The following is a 15,156-nucleotide window of genomic DNA, read 5'->3' on the forward strand; positions in this document are numbered from 1 at the left end:
CGATCCATTTCCTTTCTTCCCTTTTCTAGTTCTTCTATAGTCGTCTCTAACTATTAACAATTAATAATTAATTTAGTCGGTGTAATATTGTTATTTGTTGAGTATCACTTGTATAAAATTACACTTTAATTATAAAGACTTACATGTCAAAAGATGATTTGTATTGACTTATTGACTTTCTTCTCACCTTTGATTTTCAACAAATAAAAATTATATATTAATAGGATACAGAATCTTCAAGTTTAATACAATACTCCTATTATAGTTTAGACCAGATCTAATCCAACGCACTGGGAAGACTGGTAATTGCGACTTACAAGTCGACGCGTCGATTTTGAATGGTGACATGTCGTAGACTCGTGGAAAAATAGAAAGGGAAGAGGGGTAGAACGGTCATCTTGTTGTTACATGTTGCGCTCTCTGCCGAACAGAAAAGCGAGCGAAACCACCTGCTCCTGAATTCTACCTTCGAGTTTGAGTCCTGTTTGGCTACCTGTACAATGGTTCTAGTTTTCATTTCAATCATCGAAATTTTCGTACGATCACATCGCCAAATTGATGCGAATGGATTGAGGTATTTCTCTTTATTTCGATCGGTTACCTTTTCTTTGCCAGTAACGTTTTATGATGGAGAATTTTGACTTCTCTTCTTTTGGTCGTTGTTTTACTTCGATGTTCGTCCGTTTTTCTCTTTCGAATGTTGTGAACTTTTATTTTCGCTTCTTGCTCTTTCATTGGCGTGAGTGTTTTCGGCAACTCTCCGGAGGAAAACATCGTTATATGGATTTGATAGGTTGCTAGTGCAACTCTTGAGCGTTCACTAGAGGCTATATGGTTATTTTCGCAGGTGTTTTTTTTATGAGAAGAACGTTGATCGTGAGGTGAGAGTAGTTTATGCGTTTGTTTCCGGTTGTAGGAGGTCGTTTCTTCTTCCATGTAGGATTTACTTGAGGAAGCCGTGTAAAAGGTCATCGTGGAAGTTTCGTCGATGACCTCTGGTTTTCTTTGCAATCACACTTGAGATAATGAGCATTATGATTCAGTAATTCTAGGTTATGGTCATATTTTATTTATTTCTGGTATTTTTTTAGAGTCGCTGAGGCGTTTGATCACGATTGACTTACACAGGTTCATTACGTTCTCAGTATTTAAGGAATAGAATTTTCAAATTATATTTTATTAATGTTTGTTAAACATGAAATAAGATGCTTAGAAAAGGAGATACTCTTCTTTTCCCTTCATTAGTTTCCCTAAGGACAAGGAGACATTGCCAAACCATTTTAAATAGTTTTCACCTTGGTTCTACTTCAATTAAAATTATCACACTTACATTTTTATGTATTCAATTTGTTTTTAGTGAAAAGGTCGCTGTTCTAACCTGTGGCCATTCCTGCAAAATTGTGGTATTTTATCAATTTGTTTAGGAATGGATTTCCAATTGGAAACCTAGTGTTGGAGTATCCCTATATATTTGATATGGAGTTAGGGCATATGATTGTAGAAACTACTAAATGTATGATCGATCTTCTCTTTTTTAATGGTGATTTCAGGTGAATACGTATTGTTCAAAGAAGTTCCATGAATTATTAGCAGAAGAGTGGATTAGAGGGGATTCTGATATTGGTCAGAATGGGGGGTGGGAAATGGCATTGATAAAGTCCTATGGGAGGGTTGATGATGCCTTCAAGGACAAGACTCTGGCACCATACTTGGTTGGATCTACAGCTTTGGTTGTTCTTCTGTCAGCTTGCCAGATAATTGTTGCCAACTGTGGTGACTCTATAGCATTGCTTTGTCTGTCCTGACGGCCGACCACCAGGTTCAATTAGAATTATTTATCTGTCCTGCTTTATGATGCCAAAATCTCATAGTTGGCCACAATTTAATAATTTAACTTCATTGTTAGATAGAATTTTCAATTATCGTACACCATATGCAGTAAATTATTCATCATCAGTTTTTTAGTTCTCCCACTTGTCTCCTCCGAGGAATGGATGAGAAGTTGGAGTCACTCTAGTTGATGGATGCCATTGTAGAGCTTAATGTCCTTACCCTTTACGAAGTGTTTTATTATGTATAAATCTGTTGACATGTTCTCTATCTTTGACATGCTCATACCCAATTGAGTTATAGCCTCATTTCTGAAATTGGTAGGTGAGAGTAATGTCTGAAGCTTTGGAAGGATCAAATTGTATACAAACTGGGTATACCAGATTATGTTTCTTTTCCATTCAAGTTTTCATTTGTTGATCGCACTTGTAGTTATTAAACCATGAAGGTTCTTGATTTTGTATCCTATTGCAGATGATGGTTGTCAAACGCTTTAGGCTCCTAAGTTTAGTATTTTCTCAATAGCGATTGTGCCTTTATTTAAATTATGCTTTGTAATCTTTTTATTCAAATTAAGTAAAGGCCAATCATACGTATGCTTTCGGTGCACAAATTTGCACAATATTTTTAGCTGATATTACAGGTCTCGTATTTCCCATCTCTGATGCAGATCAGTAGGTCAGACGAATATGATAGACTTGTAAAGGGAGGAGCGAGAATTTTGTTTGTGGGCTGCCCTAGGGTTGACGGAGTACTGACTCTGACCAGAGCAATAGGTTGCTTCTAACCTAGAGAATCATATTATCCCATCTAATCCTAATTAATTGGGGTTCTGTTTATTTTCTGACACTGAACACTTTGAAGAGTCAAGTTAATAATGGTTCTAGTTATCATCGACCAAGTCTTGCAAGCTTCTGATAAATAGCATTTAAACTAGCTAGGAAGAAATATGTTATGTTGCCCTGTGATTCCAAGTTTTATTACTATTTTAATGGGTTCCAGGTTCTGTTCTTGTTGAACACAATCATTGTTCACTAAGCTCATCTTCCTTCTACTCATATAGTATCTTTCACCGTTGTCAAATATTGCTATTACTTATTTTTATTGTTGCCAGTCTATCCCATACTATTCTTATTTCGAATATGTTTCTGCATCAGGTGATCATTACTTAAACTATGGGTTATGTTGGAGCCGGAGGTCACATTTATGTCAAGGACTAAAGAAGATGAATGTTTGATTGTGGCAAATGATGGAGTAGGGGATGTCTTGTCTAATGAAGATGTGATGAAGATGGCGTGTGGCATACTAAGGAGGCGACGCAGGAAGTTGGTGTTTGGTGGAACTCGCATGATCCAATTTCTCCAGCACAATATGCTGCAAATCAAATTAGTAAGGTAGCCTGTCATTTGAGTGGTGACAATTCAGTTATTGTAATTGACCTGAAGCACCAAATGAAGGAGCGGTTACCTGAACTGTGAGTGCAGTATCACCGGCAGACCGCAGAAGCATGGTGATCTTTTCTAGAAACTGGACATAGACTTGGGCTGTAGTTAAATAATTGTACAAACTTTGCAGCCCCTTTACCCTATTTATTCTAGTTTGCTAGAGAGAGATGCTTTGTATTTTCTGACATACCTAGTTCCAACCTTGTATACTATTTTTGTATGCAATTATGCATCAACCTTACCCAAGTTCTCTTTGCCTTGGAAAACCCTCATCAAAGCCGCAAATTCATCATTTTTTTTTTCTCTTTACAATACAGAGCATCTTTCAGTTTCGTTCTATATGCAATCGAACGTGTGTAGCTAATCAACATACAAGTGACGCCGCAATCATAGTTTCAAGTTATTTGGTGTTAAATTTTTTATCCAAAGGTTATTGGGAGTTAAATTATTTGTCCAACTTTGGATCAGCTCGATGAACAGGTAGTACTTAGATTCTTTCTGTTTTAGGTTACTACGAGGACTTGGATGGGCTTATTTGGATAACACTTTGGCGAATGGAGCAAAAGCTACTCATAGTGGAGAATGCTGCTTTCAATAATTTCATATTTCCAAGGAAGGGATTCTTATGAGGATGAACAGAATTGATGCTGCAAAAGAAGGAATATCTGCGTAAAGCTCACTGAGAAAGCAACCTTAAAGGTAAGCTTCTATATGATTGCAACCAACACGCATAAGTTTGGATTATTCTCAATGAACACATTCTCGATTAGGAAAGGTACAAAAGGATTCTCTTTTTCATCACATCCGCTCTCGCTCTCTTGAGGTCCATTAAGCAACTAATCCTCTTAGGTGGCAATGTTTATGCTTTCTTTAATATGGACGATGGCATCAAAGCCAGATTTTTAAATTATATTTGTTCCTTTCTTGTCATATAGTTGATGTAAGCTCGATCTTGATGTTCCTAATTTTTTATTTATTTATTTATTTATTATTATTATTTTTTTTTAAGTTTAACAAAATGTAGTTATGTGGAGATATAAGGTGCTAGTTTGAGCTTTTTACTTTTTTAGTTGATAGATATGAAGTCTTAATTAGTTGAGCTATGGTATGGTTGTTTGAGTGAGTTTTCTTATTACTAATCAAAATTTTCCCATTGTAATGTTGTTTTTAGTCTGAAATCCTAATTTAGAAAAATAATCTTTAGTCTTAGTACTTTTAGTAACTTTTTATAATAAATTTAAAATACTGGACATTTCAATGAGTTTATGGCTATAATTATTCGGAAAAGGGTTAAGAATGTATGATTAAACAACACATTACATGGTTCAATTTCTAGTATGAAACCTGGTTTTAGAAACAACTTACTCTGAGACAAGATTATTTTTATTTTCATAAATTAAGTATCTTAGTTTTGAACACATTGTATCTCCTTTGAGATTATTGTTAATGTTTGATCTCATGTTCTCGTAAATGTTGTTTTCTCTCTTATTTTTCAAAATATAATTTTATGTAAGAAAACAATAGCAATGTCTATTCTACCTTTCTTTTTTTTTTTTCTTGGAAAATTATTAGGGGTGTGTAAACTAGGGAATTGAGAATAAGAGTTGTGGTGGAATTGTGAACTCCACTCAAAGAGTTTGTGGATCACACAACTAAGAAAACGACAATTTTATGTCTTATTAACTCCTTACACTATGGATTCCAGTATGGATCCATACTGAGTTCACGACTTTTCAGACTTCTCAACTCCACTCTTTGTCCTAGACACCCCCTAAATCCTTTTAATTGGGATTGATAATTTTCAAACTCTTGCGGAAAGAGCCCTGAGCCAATATGAAAAAGGAGAATTCAAAGAGAGATGGGTATTAGATATGTAAGCCATTAAAGGGGTGTTTAAGGTAAAGAGGGGAAGAATAAGCCTCAAAAAATTATGAATCTAGGGAGTTATGAACTGACCCACCATATAAGGAGTTGATAAGGTATAAAATTGATTTTTTTTAACTCTTTGGGCCAAATAAGAAGTGAAGTTCCCAACTTCCACTTCTAAACTTCTTGAACCAAATACATCCTGAGGGTTTAGAAGTTACAAGTTTTTTAAAGTTAACCATCGTTATAATAAAGTTGTGAAATTCAACATTGAGATTAGGAGATGAAATTAGAAATCCATGGTTACTCGACTTTCTTTAGATTCATGAGGCTTATTTTTGTGGATGGTGCAATGGTTTGCTTGTGGGAAGATTATTCTTGGGTGGGGGAGTGGTCGTATTTGCCTTGCTTTCCGTAATTTTCTCCCTTAAAGTTTGCTTTGGTGGCTTCTTTCCTTCCTTCCTTCTGGTCCTCTCCCACCTACAATTTTTATTTTTCCATCTCGGGCACCTTTTGTCTGATTGACAGTCTTTTGATGTCTCTTTGAATGCTGATTTATGTTAGTACCTGGGGTTAGGAATGCTTGTCTAATGACCTTAATCCACAAGGGGTGCTTTCCTGTAGCTCATTTTCTCTATTGCATGGGTATCACCTCCTTTTCGTTTTCCTCGATTTGGAAGGTGAGACTTTTCAAGAAGGTTCGGTTCATCATCTGTTGGGTCCCGATAATAGAGGATTTAACACCGTTAATTCTTATTTAAAGATCATTTAAGAATAAAAAGAAAAAAAAACAAATAATTCAGGGGTCTTAATGGTGCAACATTTGTGAGAGTACCTCATCTAGAGCGCGTGTTCCGTTGGAGTGTTTGCAAGTATGATTTGATACAGTATTTCGTAGGCTTTTGGAGTGCATAAGCGGTCTTGTTTGGTCGTGGGTGGTGGTGTTTCATCCTCCTATCTAAGATAGGGGTATTAGATAACACGGATTCTATCTCAAAATTGATTGGCAAGGAGAGGAGTGATCTATGTATCCTGGAAACTTTGTGAGATCCATTGATTTGTTCAATTTGGGATCCTCAATATGTATCTTCGGGATGATGTCTTTTTGGGTTCACTTTTGATCAAATATCCACTTGGGTTTACGGACTCTAATACAATATTAGATAACTTGGGGTTCCATCTTAAAACCAATTGTAAGAAGAGTGACCCAGGTATCGTATAAACTTTGTGAGGTTCCTTGATTATTTAATGAGATCCTCAATCAGAGTAACTCTGTTGTCTTATTTTGTAGTATTAGGAATCTTTAGCTCAGAGACAAATAGGAGAGATGTTAAAAGTGTGGAGAGTTTTAGGAGGAGTTATGTTATGACCCTTAGGCTCAATGCCTCGCTTTAAGAATAGTGATGATCGCTCCTATCTTCTGATTATTATTATTATTTTATCTCTCTGGAGTTTATTCTGTAATTTCTGTAGTTAGCTTTTTATTATGACTTTTTCCCCTTTTTCTGTTGCGGGACTTTTCGTTAAAATTTTCTTAAAATATGGAAAGAGTTTTATCGGGAGTATTTTTACGATTTCTCCTTATTCCTTTTTCACTCTTTTAGTCATTCAAAACTTTTGACATAGAAGTAGAACTGAGAACTAGATAGTTACAGATTTGTGTGCACGTTGTCATACTTTATAAACCTTTTTCATAACAATTTGAATGAACAACAGCGAAGATTGATAATACAAGGAAGAGATTGATGATTGTCCAGGGTGGGATTCTTATCGACATAGGAGGGACAGTGATAGAAAAAGAGAATCACAATCTATGCCACGAAAAAAGGAAATATATATATATATTATAAACACATAGCCTTATTCTGATCCCACTTCACCCACCACACCCACATATATCGCTAGCTTTTTCCTGTTAACTCTTTTAACAAAGCATTTGATGTGACCAAGCATTTGAGAGAGAGATAAAGAGGTTGGTGTCTAGCTCAGCTGCGAGAGAGCACTGCATAAAAACACCTTTCTGCTATATATGCATTTCTTATCTCACTTGGTATTTATGGCAGAGGAATGTAAAGGTGGAATCTCTTCCCCTGAACACTTGACATTTTCCACTTTTTAACATTACATCTGTCTAAACATACAGGTGAGAGAAGGAAGAGTAAAAGACATGACAAGGACCATTGCCTGCGATTGTACTGAGCTCCTCATGTCAATCATTGGTGGGATTTCTTCTGCCTTTAGGGATCATTTCTCCCTTTTGCTCAACTTATTGATTCTCCCCTTCATGGTGATGCTTGCTCCTCGACCCATATTAATTATTCTCCACTCACCAGCTCTTAACTTTTCATTAAATCCTTCCCTTCTATTAATTCTCTCTTTTATTTTTTATTTTTTCTCAATAAATGCTAGGGGTTGAAAATCAACCCTTCAACCAATCTTAAAACAAGATAATAAATCTTGTATTCACTAAAAAGAAAAGTAATAAAATATACTATCCATGATGCTAGGTTGAAGGAAAATTAGGATGGACGGTTCTATTTTCTGCTTCATTAGTTTGTGGCTCTTGATATATATATATTTTTCAAATTTGTATATAGAAAATTTTATTTCTATTAAAAATTTCCTGCGGGTTTATTTTTTTTACAAATAAAAAATATTAAGTGTTGGTCGGGTTGTATCTTTCTATCTTGGTATAACTCACTAGTTGACCAATTAAAATTTGTTATGTGGCAAGTAATTTTTTTAATTAAATTGTTATTTTTGTGTTGCGTAATATATGAGGGCTTCATGAAAATAGGTGCAGCTTAGGTTACATCTAATCATGACCATTTTTAGAAATTCCAAATTATGTACAATTTGTAGATGTACGTTTTCACTTGATATATTTAAAAATATATAGGTAGTGGTTGGATTGCACAAAAATTGTAGCCCACCCAGATAATTAAATTTTCTATGTGGTAAATATTTTTCTTTTTCTAAAAAAAAAAAATTGAATTATTATTAATTATATATTTTTTACCATGTAACAAAAGAGAGTTGCTTGAGATATACACCTAATCATTACCTCTACAACAATATCTCGAGTGGGTGGTGGGTTTGAATCTCTAATCTTTTGGTGAATAATATATACTCTATGTCACTTAAACTATGTTCATTTAGTGTGATATTGCACTACCTATATATTTATTTATTTATTAAGTAAGCACCACCTAACCACTTGGGCACTATATATATTTATTTATTGAGTAAGCACTATATATATGGAGGCCTATAAGATGCAGTGAATTGATAATTAATATGATAAATATACTAACCAACCTTCGTTGGACATAGGTAGTAAAGACTTGGTAGGGTTGTAGGCTTCTCCAACGGATTATTAATATGAAGTATCGCAAACTTTATAGGATACCTATCAAGACTGGTTCAGCTTAATTTTAGATGGGAAAAGGTAGAGTCAACTTGAACTATTAATACGAGAACCACCCAAATAGACCAAAGCTAAAGTTGACTCAATTTAAATTAGTTTAATTTCATTGTTTAAAAAGTTGTGGCATTAACTAGATTTCTTTTGACTTTTTTTTTTTTTCAGGTTTATAAGGCAGGGATTTATCACTTTCGATTAACATTGCCATAGTTGATGCAGTTATCAAGGTATTTTATCCAGAAGATCGAGGCGCACGAAGACTTGTCTCAAATGAAGTGGAGATTTCTCGATTAGATGGAGAATAAGAAAGGAAGCGAGGAAAATTCTCTCTCCGTTGACTAAACGAAGACGGGGACAGGGAACACTGCCCACCCCCATTTCCGCCCCGTGTGTGTGGGGTGGGGGGTGGTACTGTGAGTCCTATAACTCACAAATTTTGTATGTATACCATGAGTTATATATAACTCACTTTCACACACATATAGTTTTGGAATTTTTTTTAGTTTTTACCGATTAGTCTTCTCTTAATTATCATTCTAACTTTTTCATATTTTGAATGTATTTTTAAGATAGATATATTTTAATATCGAGAACTTTCTTATATTGTAATGCTTAAGTTGAAGGCTAGACAGCTATATTGTGATATTTAAATTTAAACTTAAAAAAATATTGAATAATTTAATTATATCTTTGCACATAAAATACTATTGTTTTTATAGGACAAATTTGTAGTATTTTATCTTGAATAAAAATGTATTGAAAATGACCCATTTAATATAAAACATTTTTAAAAATTTATGTGGTTGAGAATAAATTTAAAATTTTGTTAAGTAATGAATAAATTTTAAAAAAAAACTAACACAGAAATTTTCTTCGCGGGGAATCCGATCCCCACAAATTTTCCACGGAAAATCTCTGTCCCGATCCTTGTGAGGAATTTTGCGGGGATGAGAAATGAAATAGGGGGACGGGGATGGGGAAGGTTTCCCTATCCCCGCCTTGTGGACATCTCTAATTCTAATTATCGATCTCTTGGTCATTATTACGTTTTGTATGTCAGTTGAGCTATGTTCGTTTTGGCTATACTCTTCAATCTTTTTGATACATCATTAACAAGTCTAGAATTTAAATCCCCTAATAAGACTTAATTGTTTTCTATATATTAAAAAAAAAACCCATAGATTAGCTTAATATTTGAAAATGGGTTGTAAACAATGAATGATTTGGAGACGGAGATAATGAGTTAAGTCGTGATCTACTCAGAAATAGTTGAGGTGCACAAATCTATATTGGCCACATACCTAGGAATTAATTTCCTATGAATTTCCTTGATATCTAAAATATTGTTGTTGTTCCGTAAGATTAGTCGAGGTGCGCGTATTGGCCACAATAACCCTACGCTATATGAGCAAATGCAACGAGTCAACGACGCTGCTTTGATTGAAGTCGGATAATTCTATGGACATGCTAATCGCATTAACATCCTGCCGGATAAACACCATTATATTGCCACGCAAGTCTAATTGAATTCATAAATGATCTCTCACGTCCACTAATGCAATTTGTGTTAGATAATTATTATAATTTGTATATATGGTATCACCATGTAATATACATATGTATATTTTTAAGACTAACTTCATTTGATTTCAATAAATTGTCGTTTAACATTCATCCATATCACATTTTAAAATTTTAAAGCTTTTTTTTTTTCCATTTCAACGAATATGGTAGAGATTTAAACAGCTAATCTCACGGAACGAGTAGATACCTCAACCATTGAGTTTTTTTTTTGCCAAAATCTGAAGTGTAACATATTCTTTTGATTTGATATATCTCTCCACCACAGAATATGTCATGCTCATTTTCTTCGGTTGGATAGGTTCAATTTGGAAAGATGACAGAAGGAGAGAAATGATTGGCCAAATAGAGTAAATTAAACAAAGTGAAGTGATTCATGTTCTTCTTACCTTAGGTAGAAAATATCTTAGGAAAAGTCGAATTTCAGATTGGAATAGCAAGAGTGATGTGTTTTATTTATTTATCAAATTGGTGGTGCATATATGGAATGGACACTTGGGGTGGGATAAATTCTTTGTCTAGTACGAATGCAGATAAACTTTATATTATCATTTAGGTGCTTGGGAACAGGACAGATTTTGTTTTGAGCATAAAACGTGTTGGGCAACATCTTTTTTTTTTTCCTTTGGGAGAATTTTTTTAACTTCGAAAAAGATTTTGAAGGAAACAATAGAGTCATGAACAGTAGAAATAAGAACAAATTTAGGCATCCATGAATGTTAGGAATTTCCTTTTAAATGCTGTTTTATGGAAAAGTACAAAAAAGTTAGCTAATAAGGAAAAAAATCCAAGTACTAATTTAATCATTCTTTATTTGCCGCCAAATTACTCTGGTTATATTTCTATTACGAGTAATGCGGTTGCTTCATATACAGCTTTTCTTTATCCAAGCTTATTATATACGTAAGGATATAGAAAAGCAAAATAGAATTTGATGTGTGTCTCTTTGCATCAAATCTAGATTATTTTATTTTGTTTTGTTACATATATTTTTTTAAATTCATTGATTGCAGTAGCTTTGGAGAATCTATTTTAAAATGTTAGTTTTCTCATATATTCGTCATTAAAAATGATATTTAATGAGATTTAAGAAATTTTAATCTTTTTAAAGATGGAATCTGTCTAAATTATTATTATTATTTTTTTTAAAAAAAAAAAAATACCATTTAAAAAATTCGTGCAATACTTCCTGATTGTCATTGATTCTCAAGTATACTACATCTTATCAACCTACAAATATGTCTTTCAGATAACTTGACAGTAAAATTAAAGTGCGAATGCAAACAAATACTTAATAGGGCATTATAACATCATCAAGAATATTTCTAGAAGAGAAAGGACTTCTCCTCTTATTGGAATTAGGCACCCAAAAATCCTGTTGTCACTGTCAGAAAAATCTTAATCAATGATTAGAAGGGCATACCAAGACAAAATTGAATTGGCCACAGTGGTAAGCAGAATTTCTCGTCTTTTCTTTCTTTTTTTTAACCCATAAACCATTTTATGTGCTGCTTTTGGCAACCTAGAGTCCCATGACAGAGGGGTGCCTTTCAGGATTGGAGCTCAAAAGAAAGCAGATTTACCATATATTACGTCATAAGTGTTTATGGATCATTATTTGCTTTTAGAATATAAAATACATTTCAATCTATGTAGCCTCGTTACTCCTCGAGTAGGTGGTTTATAAAATAACAATTTTTCTTCGTTTCTGCATCTTACGAAAACCATCTTATGTTCACTTTAATTGCTAACATTGCTTCTAATGATTTTTCAGTATGTGAATAGTACTCTTATGTGTCTTAAATAATTAAAAATATTTATCATTTTATTTTTCTTTTTTAAAGTGTTTGGCTGCATGTAAAACAATGGTGAAAATACTTTATATAATTTTTTAAAGTTCTAATAAAAGAAATACGTCTCATTTCAAAATACTGTAGTGTATAAACACTATATATTACTAGTAACCTTTCACGAGATGTATAGCAACAGCATAATTCTAAAGAAAAATTTGAACTTTTTTGAGTGTTTCAAGTAGAATCTGCATACAAGGCTAACAAGCTGCATAGATCATCAAGATTATATATAAATTATGTGACATCGTATTTTTCTTTCACATTATATTATACTTTTTTCTGTTTGTATTTATGTGGAAGAATCATATAGCCGAGATTTATACCTTTAACCCTTGTAATTTAAAATGGATGCTCAACAAGTTCCCTTGTTCTTTCACTCTCTTTTCCAAAGCAGTCTGGTCCACACATCACATACTTGCATTGTCATGATCTTCTGTTCCCTTATCACACGGCTATCCCATCTTCCTTTTCCTTCATTATATAAACTCCCTTCCAACCCTTTCTTAGGGGTATACCTCAACCGGCTCGAACTCTTTGTTTCCTTTTCTTTGTTTCAACCTCATAAAGCTTGATTTTTCTGTCATTTCACTTCCTGAAATGGAGAAAACACAGTTGCGTAGGCAGCTTGCTAACATTAGGCAGTCCCTCTTTGATCAGGTAATGTTCACATTACACTCAGCCAGTTTAAAGGGTTTTTGAAGATGGTATTAATTTAACGAGATATCATAGTAGGTAGTGGGAAGTCTTAATTAAGTTTTAATTCCTACAATGACATTCCCTTCGATTTCATGTGTTCTAGCCTGTGTGTTTTGTTCATATGTGAACTCGAAGAGAAGTGTAATGACTATATATACTGAAGATATTTTATATATATTGAGCGATTGATCTTTTCAGTTTTGCGTGGTACTTTTAACAATCTCCTTGAAAATGATTCATTTCACGTTTTTATGTGTCAGTGTATCAAATGCTTTGTTCTGTATTTCCTTTCCAGTTTAAATAAACATTTTTTTAGCAAGGGGAGATTTGACATCAAATTTGGTTGGCCATTTTTCAGGGGTATCTTGATGAACAGTTTGTGCAGTTGGAGGAACTGCAGGATGATGCTAACCCAAACTTTGTCGAAGAAATTGTTACATTGTACTACAGAGACTCATCCAGATTGATCCTCAGCATAGAGCAAGCACTGTAAGCTTCTTTTTCTGTTTTCTAAATTTTTGAACGTTTTTGTTAATTAATCTCCAAATTTTCATAAATGCAGGCAGAAGAGCCCTTTGGACTTCAATAAGTTGGATGCCCTTATGCACCAGTTTAAAGGAAGTAGCTCAAGGTATAGCCCAAATATTTGAACGGGCAACTATTATATAATGTTTCTTCAAAATAACATAACGTTTTTCAAAAACTAAAATGTGAAATAGAGATTGAGATTGAGATTGAGGTGGCTATGGAGTATATACTCTGATGGGCTCTAAATGTAGCTAAACAAAATGTCACTGTTGAAAAAACATTCATGTTCTTTTGTAATGGGTGCAGTATTGGAGCCAAAAAGGTGAAAGCTGAGTGCACACAGTTGAGGGAATATTGCAAGGCAGGAAGTGGAGAAGGGTAAATATCTATCATACATATCTTTCTTGTTATTCCCTTCAACGTGGACGGCTGAGATTGATCGAACATGAATTTGATCCCTTACTCTGCTCCTGCATTTAAGTATATCTATATTATCTTTTTCTTCCAGATATTAGTTTTTAAATTATCAAAATAGAAAGTAACATGGGCTTTTTGATGTATGGTTCAGTTTTGCATGCATGCAATTGAAACAATGACACTAGGAACTATTATAATTATTATTATTACATCACATGCTCCCAAAGTACATGAAGAAAAAGCACCAACTTTTTGAACTAATTAAAAATATTTTCCTTAATTTTTTCTATTAATCTGGTTTTATACTATATATATATATATATATATATATTATAATTGTTTTAAAATTTTCTTAGAAAGTGATATTGACAAAGTTTCATGTTATTCCTAACTTTTTAAAAGGGTTTATTAAATAAAATGTTATTCTAAAAGTTACATGTAATCTACTAGGGGGTTTAAAAAAAAGGTAAACTACTAACCGGTTTGGTTTGAAGTCCCAAATGTTAATTTAAGATCATTTTTTTAAGTTAAAAACACTTTTTAAGCATCTAAAAAATCAATTCAGAAATATTTTTAGACGGGCCAAAGAGTTTGTATCGTATCATCAGCTATTAATTTCTCATTTGGTTAATTATTTACCAAAAACAAATATTTCTTTTTTGGAGTAGGGTTTAGTTGATAGTTTATTTATCAATTTATGTGATGATAACAGATGCTTGAGGACATTCCAACAACTGAAGAAAGAATATACAACTCTGAGAAAGAAGCTTGAAGCCTATTTTCAGGTTCTTGTAAAGCTCCATTCTTTGGTTTCCTTTGTTACTTTTCAATCCAATATAATATTAATCTATAATCTGTAAACTAAGGTAACACTGAACTTTTGTGGTCTAATCAGCTCGCAAGACAAGCTGGGCCCATTGAATCTGCCTGTCGGCCCAAGTAAGTAATCATACGTGGATGACAAATGGACTACAAAGCTGATGTGGCAAGATGTGATTGGAAATTTATGTGTTTCCTAAATTATGTAAGCTCCAATTATGGATTGGAGCAGCCTGTGGGGCTAATAGGTTGCTTTTGTTTTGTTTTGGTTCATGAATGCAATTTTAATTGAAGTTTTGGTTCCTTTATGATGATTGTTTGGGCCTTCCGACCCGTAACTTAACGTATCCATTTTCGGGCCCATTATTTACTTTGGGCCGTCCAAATCGCATAAGGCCACTAATGATGTCGAGAGGCATGGCCTGCACTATTTCTTTTATTTTTGGACCGAGTAGATAAATAACAAAATTTAAGTTTTCATTTCGATAAATACTAAAAAATTAAAAATTAAAATTAAAATTGTAAAAATAGTAAAATGGATATAAAATTTAAAAATAATTATTAACCATTGTCAAAACTACCCCACATGGAATGTAATTCTAAAGGTGTGAGAGTTTTAGAGCTGTTTGATAACAACAAATACACCCTACCTAGATAACTGTTACACACTAAACAATGTATTCTGACAAAGTGAGTG

The 15,156-nt window shown here is 33.5% G+C and overlaps 1 protein-coding gene and 1 long non-coding RNA gene across 4 annotated transcripts; both read left to right on the forward strand.

The window, feature by feature from the left end:
- The first annotated feature begins 244 nt into the window (after positions 1 to 244).
- Positions 245 to 9,174, forward strand: LOC120084520 (uncharacterized). 3 transcript variants are annotated; one of them, XR_016531672.1, is made up of 5 exons: positions 245 to 574; positions 1,551 to 2,606; positions 2,988 to 3,974; positions 7,285 to 7,360; positions 8,731 to 9,174. It is a non-coding gene; the product is annotated as an uncharacterized LOC120084520 (long non-coding RNA). The 3 variants fall into 3 exon arrangements; XR_016531673.1 differs by lacking the exon at positions 8,731 to 9,174 and having other exon boundaries at positions 1,551 to 1,819; positions 2,501 to 2,606; positions 7,285 to 7,299; XR_016531674.1 differs by lacking the exons at positions 245 to 574; positions 8,731 to 9,174 and adding an exon at positions 608 to 881 and having other exon boundaries at positions 7,285 to 7,299.
- A 3,089-nt stretch (positions 9,175 to 12,263) lies between these two features.
- On the forward strand, positions 12,264 to 14,767 carry AHP4 (HPT phosphotransmitter 4). Its single transcript, XM_039043319.2, has 6 exons — positions 12,264 to 12,656; positions 13,054 to 13,184; positions 13,258 to 13,326; positions 13,530 to 13,601; positions 14,353 to 14,425; positions 14,536 to 14,767. The coding sequence occupies exons 1-6, from the start codon at positions 12,597 to 12,599 to the stop codon at positions 14,581 to 14,583; spliced, it is 453 nt and encodes a 150-aa protein (XP_038899247.1). The 5' UTR covers positions 12,264 to 12,596; the 3' UTR covers positions 14,584 to 14,767.
- Positions 14,768 to 15,156: the final 389 nt, after the last annotated feature.

Source organism: Benincasa hispida, chromosome 9, assembly GCF_027475165.1.
Source record: "Benincasa hispida cultivar pf3 chromosome 9, pf3_genome.v1.1, whole genome shotgun sequence".
NCBI classification, from domain to species: domain Eukaryota; kingdom Viridiplantae; phylum Streptophyta; class Magnoliopsida; order Cucurbitales; family Cucurbitaceae; genus Benincasa; species Benincasa hispida.